Consider the following 19,527-nt stretch of genomic DNA (forward strand, 5'->3'; position numbering starts at 1 on the left):
GACGTATGGCAGTGTTTTTCAGCGTGCTCTCAATGTTATCAAAACTTACCCATAACGTATTCGACGTGTACCAGCGTTTTAGACAAATTTTTCAAAAATCGGCATAAGCTGGCTAAAACGTCAAGGTGTGACTGGCCCTTTAAACTATTATAAACTGAAGCTCAGCGATATACAAGTGGCACAACAAAATAACCAGGTGACACACGCAGTCCTAAGCAAATGCAAAAAGACAAATACAGAACATCAAGCACCTGTAAAGACTTGCTTGCATCGAGTGGCATTCCAGAGTCGGATGGTTTTATCTGCTGAACCAGTGAGCACAGCTCCTTTGTTTGCCATAGCCACTGCCCAAACTGCAGCGTTGTGTCCCTGTACATTTGTTCACTCAGTAAAAGCATAATAATCAATGATAATCATGTTGTGCACATTGCTGGCTTATGGCAGAGTTACACCCAAAGTTCTGCCAGTCATAGCAGTTGATGCAATCGTACACCTGTGCTTGCACATCTCTGACAGACAACATTATAAGAGAGATTTATTTGCCAGGGTTATCACCCACATTGCTCTTTCTTAGAAAAAGCAGGAATTTCAAACAAAAACAAAATAAACTGGAGAGTTCATAGACCACCTTACCCCCACGGTGTTTAAGTATACAATTCAATTGAAATAAAATAATGATTTTAAAAGTTGAATTTAAAAAAATATATATATATTCTGGCATTGCTGACGCAATGTCTTTTACACCGCCTTATTTAACATGTTAAATTAAGCCTGGTGTGTTGGCGCAGTGGTTACGGCAGCGGCTTGGGATCCAAAAGGTCCTGAGTTCAAGCCCCGTTGGGCCACTGAATTAATACACCAGGGGGTTGACTCAGCCCGTCATCCTTCCGAGGTCGGCGAAATGAGTACCAGTGTACTGGTCCGGTGTATACCCCGGTTAAAATAGGTGTACCATATCCCTGTGTCGTAAGAGGCGACCAGGGTTGTGTCAGGAAGGGCATCCGGCGTAAAACATGTGCCAAATCACTATGGGGATCATACGGATGATCCGCTGTGGCGACCCTTAACGGGAGCAGCCGAAAGAAGAAGAAGAAGATTTAACATGTTAAATTAGTTATTCGTGCCTATTGTGTGTGTCCTTTATGAAGTCCTTAAAAACAGAAAGTTTCCTGTTTGGAATGATTTGCAATTTGGTTTGACTGCTAGACAAGTAGACCGAGGAATAAAAATATTATCCCACTCCCCTCTACACATGCATGATCAGGACAAATTCAGAGCCAAACTACTGCTGAGCTACAAGTTTGTTTTCTGAATAATGTTCAAAATATAACATTCAAATGAAATCAAGTTGTTCCTCGATCATAAAATGATGTTTGTGGATGGACAGACAGCTGGACGGACAGACAGAAGTGAATCAATTGCTTATTCCTGCGTTTCGCTTCGCGTGCGTGTGGTAAAAACTGCACAAACCTTGGCCCAAATGAGCAGGCAAGAGGTTTGTACATACATGACCAATTGTTATGAGCTTGGGAGTATAATATTACTGACTGCACGACATCTTTTTTTTTGCATACAATAGTTACAAGATAGTAGTATGGTAATGCTGACCGAGCACTGAAGTCTGGAATTTCTGACCATGTCCTTTTGTCTACATGTCTCATAGTATTTATCTATTGTCCAATTTTCCCCTTTCTTAGGTCATCTTTTCGAGCATGACCTAATAATATGGGTGTAGATGTCCTTCGACCCATCCGTCCGTCCGTCCGTTGCGAAAATGACGACTTTCAAATTCTATCTCCTCCTACATTTCTCAAGCGATCTTGAATTTGATTGTGGCATATGAATCTATGGGACAATATCTAAATTTGGTCGGGCCGGATTTTCGATATTCGCTTTCGTGTCACGTGAATTGAAAGTTGGCAAAAAATGCGAAAATGACGATTTTCAAAATCTATCTCCTCCTACATTTCTCAAGCAATCTTGAATTTTATTATGGCATATGAATCTATGGGACAATATCTAAATTTTGTTGGGCCGGATTTTCGATATTCGCTTTCGTTTTCGCGTCACGTGACTTCAAAGTTTGCGAAAACTGCCCTACCTTCAGGAGGCTATATATTTTCTCGCAGAGATGACCGTCACTCCCGCACGGGGGTAATTTTATGGTAATAAGTTTTATTCGGTGGATTTAAAAAAATAATTGTTGTCTCCACCGACGAAGAGACCTTGAAAACAAGACCTCAGCTAGTGACTTGGAGGCACAGCTCTGGTAAGCCCCAAGAGACGAACAGGGCAACTGCATCGCAAAGCCCAAATAATGTATTGGGGCTGTGACCAGATCAGAAGAACCAAGGAGAGTAACTCAGAGCTCTCCAGAATAGTGTAGAGGGTTCTGCAAGTGGGCTGGTATATGCACTGAGTTTGTGATACTATTTGCAAATACAGTAATCCCCCGTTTATCGCGGAGGTTACGTTCCAAACCCCCCCCCCCCGCGATAAGTGAAAATCTGTGAAGTAGCGACCATATGTTTATTTTATTATTTATATATATTTTAAAGCTTTATGACCCTCCCCACACTCTTATTAACCTTTCCCACACTCTTATAAACACTTCCTATATTTTTAAACAGATTCATTGGCGGCCTACAGCAGTGAAGCTTCTCCCTTGCTTTAACATGTCGAGAAGTTGCGCTTTTTCTACGATGGTTAGCATCTTCCTCTGCCGCTTAGGTTCAGTGCCAGATACCTTCGAAGGTGCAGAACGTTTGGGCGGCATTGTAGGGGTTGAAATAAATTAAAAACTTTCACGGATAATTCACACAAACACAACACCGCAGAGTAACACTACGAGCAGCGATTGCACTTCGATGTGAAATGGAAAAGGCGAGATGCTGAATGCATGCTATGCGCGGGAGATGCAGAGAATGATGCTACGGTCGCTGAGCCAATCAGAACCCAGGATACAGAACACCATGCTCTGGTTGGTTGCCTCCCATCCATCAGCCAATAGCGTGCCGTGTACGATCTCACGTGGGTAAACTAGCGCAAGTGGAAGCGGCCGCATCTGCGTTTTCCATACGCACAACTCTTTGTCTACTCTTTTACTGTACACTATGTACAGTATTTTATTTCTTGCAATACGTTTTAATTATTTTTTTTTTTACGTTTTTAAATTTTTTAGGCTAGAAAATGCTTATTTTACCATAAAAATAATTAAAATTATAAATATATAAAAATACATTTATACCGCAAAATCCCGTGATGTAGCGAAAAATCCGCGATATAAAATTAGATATGTAAGAGTTAAAAATCCGCGATACAGCGAGACCGCGAAATGGCGAGGGACGACTGTACCTTGCAATGAGTCAAGGGCTAACATCGATGTTCACAGTCAGTGCAACAATACAACATGCTCAAGAGTAATGTGTTAAAGTACTTCTATTGGCTTTCTGGATGAGTCAGTCACATGATGATTCCCAAATGAGCACATAGTTCTTGATACTGAGATCCCAGGTTAAAATCTCATTAACTGATGATTTGTCTATCGTCGACAAAATTGATGAGCAAGCTCAATTTATGAGCTTAGAGCTGTCCTTGCAATTCAATAAAAATCAAAATGATGCCTCCTAATATCCTTGTCCTGCATGTCATACACGCAGACAAACTTTTCTATGATAAATGTAAAAATACATCACAAATAGGGAGAAAAATTTGCTTTCTTTTCTGTTATTATTTTCATTCCACTATTTCCAGATAATTTACAATATCCATTAAAAGAGCAGGTTTTGGGTCGCTGATGACTTCGCGTGATTCAAAGGTTGTAATCACATGAATAATTGTTGGGCAATTATTTTCTTACATTTGAAACTCAAAATATGCTAAAATTAACTTTTAGGTCAAAACTTTTGTCAGTGATCGAAAAACAGACCGGAATTTAACGAAGATGCTATGACGTCACATTCTCCGAAAACTTCATGAACATTCGGAAACAGCGTGTGAACAATGGCGAGATGCGAATCAGAGAGTGATTTCAGCGGCGATGAAATTGAGTGTTTTCATTCCGATATTGCCGAGGACGAGTCAGAGGATGATGGGAATTTATACTATGGAGTTTCTGGCCCTGAGCCATATAAATTTGAGCCACTTGCAAGTGCTAGAAAACGGCCTATTTTGTGTACAAGTGGCAGGATTGACTGCCCGGCAGTTCACAATGACAGACTCCACCAGACAGATTGGTTTGTAGATTTTCATTTTCTTGTTCGATGCATAAAATAATGTAAAGTTTGATTCGTCTGTGACTTGATTTAATAATTTTTAACCCTCCAGTCACTCAAGAGTCAGAAATAGAATGAATGAATAATGGACCCAAATATATTATACACCGTAGCCTTGGCGTTGAAGTCTTTCTGACAGCTGAGCTTGACCCCAGTGAAAGTGAACAGTTAGGACAAACCCCAACTTTCAAGAGACTGTTGTGGCATATAAATACCAAAACATGTTTAACCTCATTGGGAAATATTCTACCAAATTTAGAAAAAAAGGTGGAAAATTGATCAATTTTTTAGAATTGAAATGAAATAGCCCAATTTGCTGATGCTGTTAAAAAAGTAATTTAATCAACAATAAGTTGATTTGTTGAGAAATTTTTTCATGCTTGTGTTTTTCAGAAAGTTTATTTACATGTTTTTCCATGTACTCTTTAAGAATACATTTCAAGGTTTTTCTCACTTAAACTCAACAATTGATTCTGTGGCAGAGCAGTATCTGGAGAACTTGTCAACCAACAACTCATATTCAGAGTGGTGATCAGATGTGTTTATGCCTTCGTAATCCTCGGCTGTGAAATGGTCACCACAAATGACAAGTCTATCCAAAGGGTCTTCATTACTCGTTTTCTTTGGGGGAAAATTCGCCCGTTTTGTTTGTACAAATCGTATCCACTGCCGGCGAATGTTTGATTCCTTCGGGAATCGGTGGGAGCGATTACGCATTTTCCAGCCATTTTCGCAAAACATGACGACACACGTACGAGGCATGATGTACAAATATCCAAATAACTTTGTTCTACAATAGTTAAAAATAAAAAAGGATAATATAGACAGTTGCAAGCTCAAAAAAAAATCGAAAGAACGGCCCGCTCAACTGGACACTTCTTCAATGAGCGAGTGAGCGTCCGCTTTGTTTTGGAGAACGTGACGTCACCATCCATATATGGCACGCGGCTGTTTTTTTTCAACAGCCTCGAGAAATAACAACTTCGGAGTTAAATTTCATTAATTTTCCCAATAGTTAGGCAACCACAATAGTTTGCATCGAACTATTTAATGCACATATAATCATGTTGATACATTTTCAGAACATGTTTGGTGACCCGCAACCTGCTCTTTAAAATCAAACATTATCGACCCCTCGAGATTGCTTCTGATGTACCATATGTTGATACAGACCGTTGGTGCTACCAAAGAAGTTTAGACAGCTTTGAGGCGAGTGCGCACATCTCTCGGCCATCCTAACAGCCCTCCAGTTCAGCTAATATGCAAATATACACCTCAAATATTACTTTAGCAGAAAATCCCTGTTCTGACAAGCCAAGGGATTATATGGTAGGCAGCCTAAAAGAGAACCTGTCACTTCCCCACCTGCATTTCCTCCAAACACTGGTTCTGGTGCCAAACTCGAGCAGTGGAGTCCCAAGAACCAGTAATCAATGTCCCAGAACTTCCTGACCTGAGACAACAAACTGGGAACAAGGATACAGGGGAAGGTCAAAACAAGTACAAATAATGAGCTACGAGAACATACTGCAATGCAAAGAAATCGATGAGAGAAGTATTAAATACTGTATGTACAAATAATGCAAAACAATTGCAACCTCGATAATCTTATGAAGATGTGATATTCTGCTAGAAACTACATTTTTAGCTCATCTTGACTTTGGTCCGGTGAGCTTATGCGATCGAGCAGTATCCGTAGGTAAGTCAGTCAGTGAGTCTGTTAACACTTCAGTCATTATCGCTTGAACCAAACACACGATTTGGATGAAACTTGGCCACAAGCTTCACATCTGAAGCCTAATGAAGGTATATTGACCGAATCAAAATCTGCACTCATTAACAGGTTGAAATCAGGCGTAAATGCTAAACATTCCTGCCCTAACCTACAGGTGGCGGTGCATCAGCAGCGCAGCCATACCCTCAGCCAAAAGTATGACCTGTAACCCTTGAAAACATGTATCACTATAATTTCAATATTTTATGACTCCATTGACTGTTGCTCTTGTCCAGGTGAGCTTCAGGACCCATGGTACTATTTTTACAATGGTCTTCACTTTGACACATTTTTAGCTCACTTTGACTTTAGTCAGGTGAGCTTATGCGCTCGAACAGAGTCCGTAGGTGAGAGAGAGTAAGTCAGTGAGTAAACACCAGTCATTATCGCATGAACTAAACAAACGATTTTAACAAAACTTGGACACAAGCTTCATATCTGATGCCTAATCAAGGTGTATTAACCGCATCAAAATCTGTGTTCATTTAGGGGTCAACGGGGGAGGGGGTTGACCCCCCCCTCCCCCCCCACAAAATAGGTATTTGCTCTCTTCTCCGAAACTACATGCACAATTTTGATCACACATCACCCGTGATGTACCAAGGTTTGTTCACAGCATTAAACAATAAAAAAAATAATAATAAAAGTCTGGGTTTAAGGGTGTCTGCGGCCGGTTTGAGTGACTGTTGCTTATAATCCAGGTGAGCTTCAGGACGCGTTATCCTATTTTTACAATAGTCTTCGTTTTGATTTGTTTATTTTTTTTTGTTTTTTTTTTAGTGATTGGATATTTAAAAAAAAAATTTTAAACATTGTTGCCACTTTACTTGCGTCACAGTGTCCCTCAAGACCACTTTCTATGATATCACGAAAAAAAAATTAATGCATTAAAAAAAAAGATTGTTGCTACATTACTTGTGTTACAAAACCTGGTGTTGGCTTAATGGTTAAAGTGGCTGACTTAATATCTTATGGTCTGGAGTTTGAACCCCTGTCAGACAATGAATTGACACCAAGTGTGGTTGACTCAGCCTGTCATCCTTCTGAGGTCTGCAAAATGAGTCCCAGCATACTGGTAATAGACGGCACTGCATCAGCAGCACAGCCATATCCCCAGAAAATGATGCAACCAGCAGCCACAGGTTGCACATGATAGACACTTGTGTTACGGTATCCCTCAAGATCATTTAATGTCCGATCACTAAAAACAAAAATAATAATAATAATAATAATAATAATAAAATAAATTGTTGCCACGTTACTTGTGTCACGGTGTCCCTCAAGGCGATACAGAAGCGAAGACGTTTCTATGTCAAACACGCACACAGTATTATCATGGCCTCCTGTAGCCAGCAGGCCTTCTGCATAGAGTGGGTCCCCGTAAATGATGCAAACGCATGACACAAAGCCACGGTGTCCAAAGAAACTTCGAGCCTCCGAGAAACCCACACCATCTCTGAAAAATAGAAGAATACACGAATGATAAAAACACATAAGCTGCTGTTCACACAAACGGTCACTCATGAACCAGAGGTTGCTATTAAACTTTATTCGTAAAGCACTCTGTTAAACTATACTATTAAAAAGGGGTCTTGTGTGTAGCCCCCCCCCCCCTTCCAGTTAACAGTTCCCCAAGGTTTGTGATGGACCTTGCAACAATGCATGACCTACCGCACAAGTTTTTTTGTATAGTGTAGTGTAGGCTCATGGAAGAGCGAGCACATTGAACCAATCAGGACAGAGCAGACAAAAACAGGATGCAAAACATGCATGCATGGAGAAGGAAACTCCAAGAAGGAATATGGGTGGGGTTAGTGAGGGTAGAAAAGATCATGTTTTTTGGATTGGGTACGATCTGAGATTGTGGTGAACAGCTGTCTTGAAGACCTGGAGGGAAGAATGAGATTGAAGAGGATGTGGAAATTGATTCCAGAGGTGGGAAAAAAGAAGAACAAATAAGTGGAAGTGAGCAGTGATCCTGGATTTAGGTAGTTTCACCAGAAGAGGGTTTACGATGGACCGTGTGAACCCTGCAGAAACCAGCAGGGGACAAAGCACGGAAAGAGCAGAGGGTGCAAGACCAGAAAAGAGGCATTATAAGACAGACAGACCACTGACCTGTCTGCAATCGCGAAGTGATAGGCTCACAGACTCCGCTTCAGCATGGGAGATTGCAATGATCTTGAAGGCCTTGGTTTCCACAACGTTAAGCTAAGAAATATGTGAGGCAGGGGAGCCAGTCCAAGGAGAGAGCATTACTCCTTCAAGCTGCGGATGAAGGAGTTGTAGGTGGATAGGAGTTCAGGTGTGCCAAGGAAGTACTTTGTGTGATGGAGGATGCCAACTTTGAAATGTGGTTTGCCCAAGAAAGATCATGACTGATAGTTCGACCCAAGAGTTTGAGTGACTGAACTTCCTCAAGAGGATCATTAAGAAAATAGGAGGGTTTGCCAGATGGTCCTTTCGGAGAGTGATATTGAGAGTGAGAGATTTGTCAGGATTGAATGATATATTCCAGGTGTTTGATCAGCTTGTGATATTTTTTTTCAAGGTTTGAAGAGAGGGAAGAGGCTGCAGCCTACCTGTCTGAAGAAGGGATGTCACAGCAGAGGGTAGAGACATCAGCAAATAGATAAAGATGATTTTCCAGAGTCAGAGAGATCATTGATGAAGACCAAGAATATGAGTGGGCCCACAACACTGTCTTGAAGCACTCCAGCTTTGACAGGGTGAGGAGATAAAAGGATTCCATTGAGTGCCACATGTTGGCTACGAGCGTATAGGAGGTCAGTAAGTCATGTGTGGAGCACAAGATATGTCCAGAGACGTCTCTGAACTCATGTCTGACATTGAAGGCTTCCATACATTGTTGTGCGAGTAGAAGCAGCATGTCCAAGGTTGACAGACCTGGTCTGAAACCAAATTGGTGATCTAAGATGAGTTTGTTGGAGAAAAGGAATGATTTCATATCAACTGCAATAATGGATTCCATGACTTTGCTGATAATTAGAAATAAGCTGATAGGTCTGTAGTTAAGGGGATCAGTTTTTGCAACTTTATGTAATGCAGTGATGTTGGGCAGATTTCCAAGCAGAAAGAACATGACCGAGTGCAAACGATTGGGTGAAAAGGGCAGAAAAAAGGTCTGCAAGAGCAGCAGAGCATGTCTTTCGGACACGTGAGCTGATGCTATCCAGTCCAGTAGCAGAGTCAGTCGAGGGTCGAAATAACCTTCTCCACCTTCTCAGGTGTAAAAGAGACAAAATCCAGGAGCAGTTGGGTACGCTATGGAAGGATGGGTATTGAGAGTGAGGGATTGGGGATGCAAGATCTGGAAGCAAACACAAAATTGAGGCATTCAGCCTTCTCACGAATGGAGTTTGCTGTGGTGCCATTGGAAGAGGGGGTGGGATGGAAGGGAGTACACTCCAGACACAGACTTAACTAGAAGGGCACTTAGTAGAGTGCATACCTCCACCACGTAATGCCTGATCCATGAGAACATATTGGGCCAAATACATTTTCGAAATATCATACCACACAGTACTATATCATTTTTGGCCTTACCTCTCAATGGTGAAGAATCACATTAAAAACTAGAGGGGGAGCACTCGGTAGAGTGCAAAACCTCCGCTGCCAATACTGCTGGGTCACTTAAGTGAACCTGATATCCTATTCATTGGAGGTCAAAACGGATCAGACTCTACTGAACCACGATTGAATAAACGAAACGAGATCGACGCGCATGCAGAAATGCCAAGAAAAAAAAGAAATTGAAATTTTGTTGAAAAAAAAAAGTGCAAAAATTTTTTTTTTTCCTCTAACGAATTTTTTTTTTTGGGGGGGGGGGGGATTGGAAATCACTTAAAACATGCAGAAATGCAAAAAAAATTCAAATTTTTTCAAATAAAATCGAAAAAATGCTGAAAAAAAAGTTGCAAAACTTTTTTTTTTCTGTAACAATTTTTTTTTTGGTTGGAAATCACTTAAAACATGTAGAAATGCAAAAACAAAAATTCAAATATTTTTTCAAAATGGCCGCCATAGCGGCCATATTGGACTTTGGACCAAGTTCAAAATCTAATGGCATGATCCTTGGACCATACCGAATCCCCCCACCAAGTTTCGTCGAAATCTGTCCAGGAGTTTTTCCGTAATACTGTTCACAAACAAACAAACAAACAAGCAGTCAGAGACTGGTACTTATGAAATCGTCAACTTGACCTCTGACCTTGTCTAATAAAAGCTGTCTCCAGAGAAGGTAGCGACGCAAACCAGAATTTTCTACGATGATTCTGTACCAAACCATCAAAAATCGAATGTTTAGGATGTTTGACCTCACTGTGACCTTGACCTTTGACCGATTTTGACCAAAATCTAATCAGCACTAGCGATCACTCTCCTGAATCACGTGGTGTAATTTGACATTGGTAGCTCCTTCGTTCTCGAGTTATCGTGCCTACAAACAAACAAACAAACAAGCAGTCATAGACTGGTACTTACGAAATAGTCAACTTGACCTCTGACCTTGTCTAATAAAAGCTGTCTCCAGAGAAGGTAGCGACACAAACCAGAAGTTTCTACGATGATTCTGTACCAAACTATCAAAAATCGAACGTTTTGGATGTTTGACCTCACTGTGACCTTGACCATTGACCGATTTTGACCAAAATCTAATCAGCACGAGCCATCACCCTCCTGAATCACGTGGTGTAATTTGATATTGGAAGCTTCTTCCGTCATCGAGTTATCATTTTATGGATGTTTGACCTCACTGTGACCTTGACCATTGACCGATTTTGACCAAAATCGAATCAGCACGAGCCATCAGCCTCCTGAATCACGTGGTGTAATTTGACATTGGTTGCTTCTTCCGTTCGAGTTATCTGTACCAAATCATCAAAAATCGAAGATTTGACCTCACCGTGACCTTGACCTTAGACCGATTTTGACCAAAATCTAATCAGCACTAGCCATCACCCTCCTGAATCACGTGGTGTAATTTGACATTGGTAGCTCCTTCCGTTCTCGAGTTATCGTGACTACAAACAAACAAACAAACAAGCAGTCATAGACTGGTACTTACGAAATCGTCAACTTGACCTCTGACATTGTCTAATAAAAGCCGTCTCTCGAGAGAAGGCAGCAACGCAAACCAGAAGTTTCTACGATGATTCTGTATCAAACCATCAAAAATCGTAATGTCGACCGAAGCAAAAATCTCCATTTCTCGACGCAATTACACCTTAACGTAACTCAACGACGCGTCTGTTCGAGCGCACTGCATCATGGGATGACCCGTGACGCGTCGAGTGGAATATTTTTTTATACAATCTTAAAACGTCTCCAAAACATCCGATTTTTACCAGAATTTCGACAACCGAGTTTTAAGCATCCAAAGCGATCGCAAAAACCAAAGACAAAATTAAAATTGAAGTTAAAACGAACTCGTAACGTCGAGCGAAGCAAAAATACTCCATTTCTCCACATGAATTTACGGAATTATGTTTGACCTCACTGTGACCTTGACCTTTGACCAATTTTGAGCAAAATCTAATCAGCACGAGCCATCTGCCTCCTGAATCACGTGGTGTAATTTGACATTGGTTGCTTCTTCCGTTCTCGAGTTATCGTGCCTGCAAACAAACAAACAGTCATGGACTGGTACTTACAAAATCGTCAACTTGACCTCTGACCTTGTCTAATAAAAGCTGTCTCGAGAGAAGGTTGCGACGCAAACCAGAAGTTTCTGCGATGATTCTGTACCAAAACATCAAAAATCGAATGTTTTGGATGTTTGACCTCACTGTGAGCTTGACCTTTGACCGATTTTGACCAAAATCTAATCAGCGCGAGCCATCACCCTCCTGAATCAGGTGGTGTAATTTGACATTGGAAGCTTCTTCCGTTCTCGAGTTATTATTTTTTGGATGTTTGACCTCACTGTGACCTTGACCTTTGACCGATTTTGACCAAAATCTAATCAGCATGAGCCATCTGCCTCCTGAATCACGTGGTGTAATTTGACATTGGTAGCTTCTTCCGTTCTCGAGTTATCTGTACCAAACCATCAAAAATCGAATATTTGACCTCACCGTGACCTTGACCTTGAACCGATTTTGACCAAAATCTAATCAGCACTAGCCATCACCCTCCTGAATTACGTGGTGTAATTTAACATTGGTAGCTTCTTCCGTTCTCGAGTTATCTGTACGAAACCATCAAAAATCGAATATTTGACCTCACCGTGACCTTGACCTTGAACCGATTTTGACCAAAATCTAATCAGCACTAGCCATCACCCTCCTGAATTACGTGGTGTAATTTGACATTGGTAGCTTCTTCCGTTCTCGAGTTATAGTGCCTACAAACAAACAAACAAACAGAAACGGAAGGCATCAATATACTTACGAAATCTTTAGATTTCGTAAGTAACAAACAAGCAGTCAAAGACTGGTACTTACTAAATAGTCAACTTGACCACTGACCTTGACTAATAAAAGCTGTCTCGAGAGAACGCAGCGACGCAAACCAGAAGTTTCTAAGATGATTCTGTACCAAACCATCAAAAATCTAATGTTTTGGATGTTTGACCTCACTGTGACCTTGAACTTTGACCGATTTTGACCAAAATCTAATCAGCGCTCGCCACCACCTTCCTGAATCACGTGGTGGAATTTGACATTGGTTGCTTCTTCCGTTCTGGAGTTATCTGTACCAAACCATCAAAAATCGAATATTTGACCTTGCTGTGACCTTGACCTTTGACCGATTTTGACCAAAATCTAATCAGCACGAGCCATCACCCTCCTGAATCACGTGGTGTAATTTGACATTGGTAGCTTCTTCCGTTCTCGAGTTATCGTGCCTACTAACAAACAAACAGAAATTGAAGGCATCAATATACTTACGAAATCTTTAGATTTCGTAAGTAACAAGCCGGTAGGCGACGAGGGATTCACTAGGATTGAAGCGCTGGATACGATGCTTTTCATTCTGACCGATCCACCGACGAAGATTCATTGCCAAGACGTATTGGTTCACATACAATTGTTCCTCTGCCTGGCAAGATTTTTCCTATTGCGTATTTTGCCAACTGGCACTCCTCATAAAAAGGACGGTAAATTGACACCCTATTTTTGAAGGACTACCATTTGAAAAATAATCGGTTTGCTGGTTTGTGCTGTGGAACCTCGCGTTGCAGACACGTACGCACGCACGCACACACACACACGATAAACTTCTCTCAATGCTCTTGTTTGACCACACCTCCTGAGCCACACAATATTTTTCATTAGCCACGCCCACTTTCCTACACCACTCCCACTTTAAATAATAAATAATTGGAGGTGGTGTGTGGGTCGTGGAATCGTTTTCGGTAAATAAATAAATAATTGAAGGTGGTGTGTGGATCGTGGTGGAATCATTTTCTGTAAATAAATGAATAATTGGAGGTGGTGTGTGGGTGGGGAATCGTTTTCGGTAAATAAATAAATAAATAAATAAGGTGGTGTGTGGGTCGTGGAATCGTTTTCGGTAAATAAATAATTGAAGGTGGTGTGTGGGTGGGGAATCGTTTTCGGTAAATAAATAAATAAATAAATAAGGTGGTGTGTGGGCGGGGAATCGTTTTCGGTAAATAAATAAATAAATAAATAAGGTGGTGTGTGGGGAATCGTTTTCGGTAAATAAATAAATAATTGGAGGTGGTGTGTGGGTCGTGGAATCGTTTTCGGTAAATAAATAAGGTGGTGTGTGGATCGTGGAATCGTTTTCAGTAAATAAATAAATAATTGTAGGTGGTGTGTGGGTGGGGAATCGTTTACGGTAAATAAATAAATAATTGGAGGTGGTGTGTGGATCGTGGAATCGTTTTCAGTAAATAGATAAATAATTGGAGGTGGTGTGTGGATCGTGGAATCATTTTCAGTAAATAGATAAATAATTGGAGGTGGTGTGTGGGTGGAGAATCGTTTTCAGTAAATAAATAAATAATTGGAGGTGGTGTGTGGATCGTGGAATCGTTTTCAGTAAATAAATAAATAATTGGAGGTGGTGTGTGGATCGTGGAATTGTTTTCAGTAAATAAATAAATAATTGGAGGTGGTGTGTGGGTGGGGAATCGTTTTCAGTAAATAAATAAATAATTGGAGGTGGTGTGTGGATCGTGGAATTGTTTTCGGTAAATAAATAAATAATTGAAGGTGGAGTGTGGATCGTGGAATAGTTTTCAGTAAATAAATAAATAATTGGAGGTGGTGTGTGGATCGTGGAATAGTTTTTGGGAAATAAATAAATAATTGGAGGTGGTGTGTGGGTTGTGGAATCGTTTTCGGTAAATAAATAAACATATTATTAGAAATCCACAAAGACAGAAATGCCGGTGAATGCCGATTTTTGAAGGACTACCATTTGAATAATAAAACCTCAATCAAAAATCGGCTCGAGTAAAATTTTCAAAATATCTCGAAGTGTTTAATTCCGAAGTCTCGTTTCTCTGCATTCAAAACTGAAGGACAAGTATTGAAAATACTGTACGCGGTTTTTCGGCCGCTGCACAGCAACGGGTGGTTGCTAGGCAACGAAATTCAAACGCACACCTTCCCAGTATATATTCCATCTGTTGGCAAAGTTTCATCGAAATCGGTTTGCTGGTTCGTGCTGTGGAGCCTCGCGTTGCAGACACACACACACACACACACACACACACACACACACACACACACACACACACACACACACACACACACACACACACACACACACACACACACACACACACACACACACACACACACACACACACACACACACACACACACACACACACACACACACGGAAAACCCGACAATAAGGGATATCTCATATATAGCGAATCCAACAGATAGAGGTGAAAACAGTAACCTCCGTCCATCTTCGATGGCGGAGGTTAATTAAATAATTCTCGTATCCAGATCCGGATTCCGATCTTCACCAAAATCGAATCAATTCATCCTTGTTACACACCCGACCTGTCCACCAAGTTTCATCCGAATCCATCCAAAACATTTTGAGATATCATGCTATATATCATTTTTAGCCCGATCTCTCAATGGTGAAGAATCACTTTTTTAAATTCCAGCAGTCGGATCTGAATCTTCACCAAAATCGAATCAATTCTTCCACGTCACACACCGAACCTGTCCACCAAGTTTCATCCGAATCCGATAGTGCAATATATTGGTTTCGCGCTCTCTCTCAGTGATGAAGAATCAATGAAAAAATTTGCAGATCCGGAACCGAATCTTCACCAAAATTGAATCAATTCTTCCTTGTCACACACCAGTGTCCATCAAGAATTCCCAAGCTGATTTAACATTAGGGGCAGTCGATCAAGGAGACCAGTCCTGAAGGGTGATGGCTGCTTGCAGTCCCTTCCAATCTGCTTGAGTGAAATGCCAGACTCACCAGCATTGAGGCAGCTCTTTGAGAACACCCAGAGCGATGTTTACTTTCACGAGCACATGATTACATTAACCAATTGGAGCAAAGGAAGAGCGGGAGATATTTGTGGGAAAGTTAATCATCACCAAGTCCAGAAGGGAACATTTTCCATTGGGAGAAATTCGGGTCAGAAAGTTCACAGATATAACCAGTCCCATGGAGTCACAGAAGTCCTTTGCTGAAGTGCCACGACTGGTGAGAGAGGAACCAACACACAGCCAAGTTGCATGTTGACAATTGAAATTGCTACATATGAGGAAGAGAGAGTTTGGATGAGTGGTTAAATGTTTGTCCATGTTGGCTGTGTGTGTGAGAGAGAGACAAAGAGAGAGACAGACAGAGAGACACAGAGAGACAGAAAGAGAAAGAGACGGAGAGAGAGAGACGGAGAAAGAGACGGAGAGAGAGAGACGGAGAAAGAGACGGAGAAAGAGACGGAGAAAGAGACGGAGAAAGAGACGGAGAAAGAGACGGAGAAAGAGAGACGGAGAGAGAGAGACGGAGAGAGAGAGACGGAGAGAGAGAGACGGAGAGAGAGAGACGGAGAGAGAGAGACGGAGAGAGGGAGACGGAGAGAGAGAGACGGAGAGAGAGAGAGAGAGAGACGGAGAGAGAGAGACGGAGAGAGAGAGAGAGAGACGGAGAGAGAGAGAGACGGGGAGAGAGAGAGAGAGAGACAGAGACAGAGACAGAGACAGAGACAGAGACAGAGACAGAGACGGAGACAGAGAGAGCCGAGAGAGCAGGGAGAGACGGAGAGAGGGAGAGACGGAGAGAGGGAGAGACGGAGAGAGAGAGGGAGAGACGGAGACGGAGAGAGAGAGGGAGAGACGGAGACGGAGAGAGAGAGGGAGAGACGGAGACGGAGAGAGAGAGGGAGAGACGGAGAGAGAGAGGGAGAGACGGAGAGAGAGAGGGAGAGACGGAGAGAGAGAGGGAGAGACGGAGAGAGAGACGGAGAGAGGGAGAGACGGAGAGACGGAGAGAGGGAGAGAGGGAGAGAGAGAGAGATAGAGAGAGACGGAGAAAGAGACGGAGAAAGAGACGGAGAAAGAGACGGAGAAAGAGACGGAGAAAGAGACGGAGAAAGAGACGGAGAAAGAGACGGAGAAAGAGACGGAGAAAGAGACGGAGAAAGAGACGGAGAAAGAGACGGAGAAAGAGACGGAGAAAGAGACGGAGAAAGAGACGGAGAAAGAGACGGAGAAAGAGACGGAGAAAGAGACGGAGAAAGAGACGGAGAAAGAGACGGAGAAAGAGACGGAGAAAGAGACGGAGAAAGAGACGGAGAAAGAGACGGAGAAAGAGACGGAGAAAGAGACGGAGAAAGAGACGGAGAAAGAGACGGAGACAGAGAAGGAGACAGAGAAGGAGACAGAGAAGGAGACAGAGAAGGAGACAGAGAAGGAGACAGAGAAAGAGACAGAGAAAGAGACAGAGAAAGAGACAGAGAAAGTGACAGAAAAAGAGAGAGAGAAAGAGACAGAAAAAGAGACAGAGAAAGAGACAGAGAAAGGGACAGAGAAAGAGACAGAGAAAGAGACAGAGAAAGAGACAGAGAAAGAGACAGAGAAAGAGACAGAGAAAGAGACAGAGAAAGAGACAGAGAAAGAGACAGAGAAAGAGACAGAGAAAGAGACAGAGAAAGAGACAGAGAAAGAGACAGAGAAAGAGACAGAGAAAGAGACAGAGAAAGAGACAGAGAAAGAGACAGAGAAAGAGACAGAGAAAGAGACAGAGAAAGAGACAGAGAAAGAGACAGAGAAAGAGACAGAGAAAGAGACAGAGAAAGAGACAGAGAAAGAGACAGAGAAAGAGACAGAGAAAGAGACAGAGAAAGAGACAGAGAAAGAGACAGAGAAAGAGACAGAGACAGAGACAGAGAAAGAGACAGAGACAGAGACAGAGAAAGAGACAGAGAAAGAGACAGAGAAAGAGACAGAGAAAGAGACAGAGAAAGAGACAGAGAAAGAGACAGAGAAAGAGACAGAGAGAGAGACAGAGAAAGAGACAGAGACAGAGAAAGAGACAGAGAGAGAGACAGAGAAAGAGACAGAGACAGAGAAAGAGACAGAGAGAGAGAGACAGAGAGACACAGAAAGAGAAAGAGAAAGAGAAACAGAGAGACAGAGAGAGAGACAGTCTGTCAAGACAAAATAATTTCCACCCACCTAAAACCTCAATGTCACGTGTCTGTCGTCGTGACAACAGACAGAAAAGAGAGAAATAGAAAGAGAGACAGATATGCAGAAAGAGTCGTCTCTGTGAGGAGGATGGTACAACATTCAGATGACCAAGACGTGGGAGTAGAAGAGAAGTCAAAACCAGAGGTCCTCCTGGAGGTTGGGAGGTGCAAGGTCAGTACAAGGTCAGTGAGAAATTGAGTTCCTGATATAAAGTGCAACTCCATCACCACGGCGTGGTTCACTCCTATCAAATAGGCCTGAACAGGATGAGGAGATAGTATCCGGGTAGAGAGACCAAGGAGTCGGGGACGTCGTGTGGGACGAAGGATTCTGTTAAACAGATGATGCCTGGATTGAGAGGTCTGTCAGGTTGGAGTGGAGACATCAGATGTTTGAGGTTCACACAGTTTGAGATAGGGGGGAGGAGGGATTGGGATGACGCAGGATGGGGGAGTGGGGAGGTTTTGCAGGGGAAGGTGAGTGCAGAGTGTGTGGGGTGCGGGGAGACGGTTTGAGTGTGCGGGAGGACGGTTTGAGTGTGCGGGAGGACGGTTTGAGTGTGCGGGAGGACGGTTTGAGTGTGCGGGAGGACGGTTTGAGTGTGCGGGAGGACGGTTTGAGTGTGCGGGAGGACGGTTTGAGTGTGCGGGAGGACGGTTTGAGTGTGCGGGAGGACGGTTTGAGTGTGCGGGAGGACGGTTTGAGTGTGCGGGAGGACGGTTTGAGTGTGCGGGAGGACGGTTTGAGTGTGCGGGAGGACGGTTTGAGTGTGCGGGAGGACGGTTTGAGTGTGCGGGAGGACGGTTTGAGTGTGCGGGAGGACGGTTTGAGTGTGCGGGAGGACGGTTTGAGTGTGCGGGAGGACGGTTTGAGTGTGCGGGAGGACGGTTTGAGTGTGCGGGAGGACGGTTTGAGTGTGCGGGAGGACGGTTTGAGTGTGCGGGAGGACGGTTTGAGTGTGCGGGAGGACGGTTTGAGTGTGCGGGAGGACGGTTTGAGTGTGCGGGAGGACGGTTTGAGTGTGCGGGTGAACGGTTTGAGTGTGCGGGTGAACGGTTTGAGTGTACGGGAGACAGTTTGAGTGTGAGGTGCGGGGGACTACATAATTTATTATTATATTAGTTAGTCTTTCAGCCATGATATAGTAGAGCAGAGTAATTATCCCTGGAAACAGACCTTGTAAAATGTTAATGTTTGTTGGAATTAATCAACAGGCGGGTTACAGTGCCACGATCGTACAAAAGATGATAGTTGGTACAAGACAACGCGACAAGTTACTGAGAAAAAGTGATAAGGGAATTGTGAACGGCACGGGCATGGTGAGAACTTACTCCGCTGGGAGCCAAAGACGAGCAGTGCTGTCACGAGAAGCGGAGACGAGGCTTTGTGAAGAGGGTGGACCACAGGTCACGCAGCGCACGTCTTGCTCGTGGCCTCGCAGGGAGGTACGAAGCCGGTAAGACATCGCCGATGAAACAGCGGGTGACAGGAAGATGGTGAAACGGCAGAAAGAGCAATGAGAGGAACACACCACGTGAGTGAGCAAGTTTCAGGAAGAGACACAAGAAAGATTTTGTTGTTTTTTTTTTTTAAGTGAAAACAAAAATCGTTACGAAAATGAGGATTGAATTCACTTTCTCGCATCAAAGAACAGTTTTAAAAAAGAGCGACGGCAAATGTTTGCAACAGCTGTTGTAAATTGCTGATTATACCACCATCCATTACACCGCAAATGATACAATCACCTATTACACCGCTGATGATACCATCACCTTTTACACCGCTGATGATACCATCACCTATTACACC

At 42.7% G+C, this 19,527-nt stretch overlaps 1 protein-coding gene across 4 annotated transcripts in view; it reads right to left on the reverse strand.

Moving 5' to 3' along the window:
* PLAA (phospholipase A2 activating protein) overlaps positions 1 to 19,294 on the reverse strand; it is an 80,280-nt gene extending 60,986 nt beyond the window's left edge. For all 4 annotated transcript variants that reach the window (XR_015049229.1, XR_015049228.1, XM_085846008.1 and 1 more), the window contains exons 1-4: positions 19,050 to 19,294; positions 7,311 to 7,504; positions 5,640 to 5,740; positions 252 to 369 (exon numbers count right to left, since the gene is read on the reverse strand). Coding sequence is in view for 2 of the 4 variants with exons in the window: in XM_085846008.1 (XP_085702134.1) it covers positions 252 to 369; positions 5,640 to 5,740; positions 7,311 to 7,504; positions 19,050 to 19,183 (547 nt within the window). In the remaining 2 variants the exon portion in view is untranslated. The remainder of the gene's footprint in view (positions 1 to 251; positions 370 to 5,639; positions 5,741 to 7,310; positions 7,505 to 19,049) is intronic.
* Between the last annotated feature and the right edge of the window lie 233 nt (positions 19,295 to 19,527).

This window comes from Eptatretus burgeri, chromosome 11 (genome assembly GCF_056783735.1).
Source record: "Eptatretus burgeri isolate ZD-2024b chromosome 11, Ebu_testis_v1, whole genome shotgun sequence".
Lineage (NCBI taxonomy): Eukaryota > Metazoa > Chordata > Myxini > Myxiniformes > Myxinidae > Eptatretus > Eptatretus burgeri.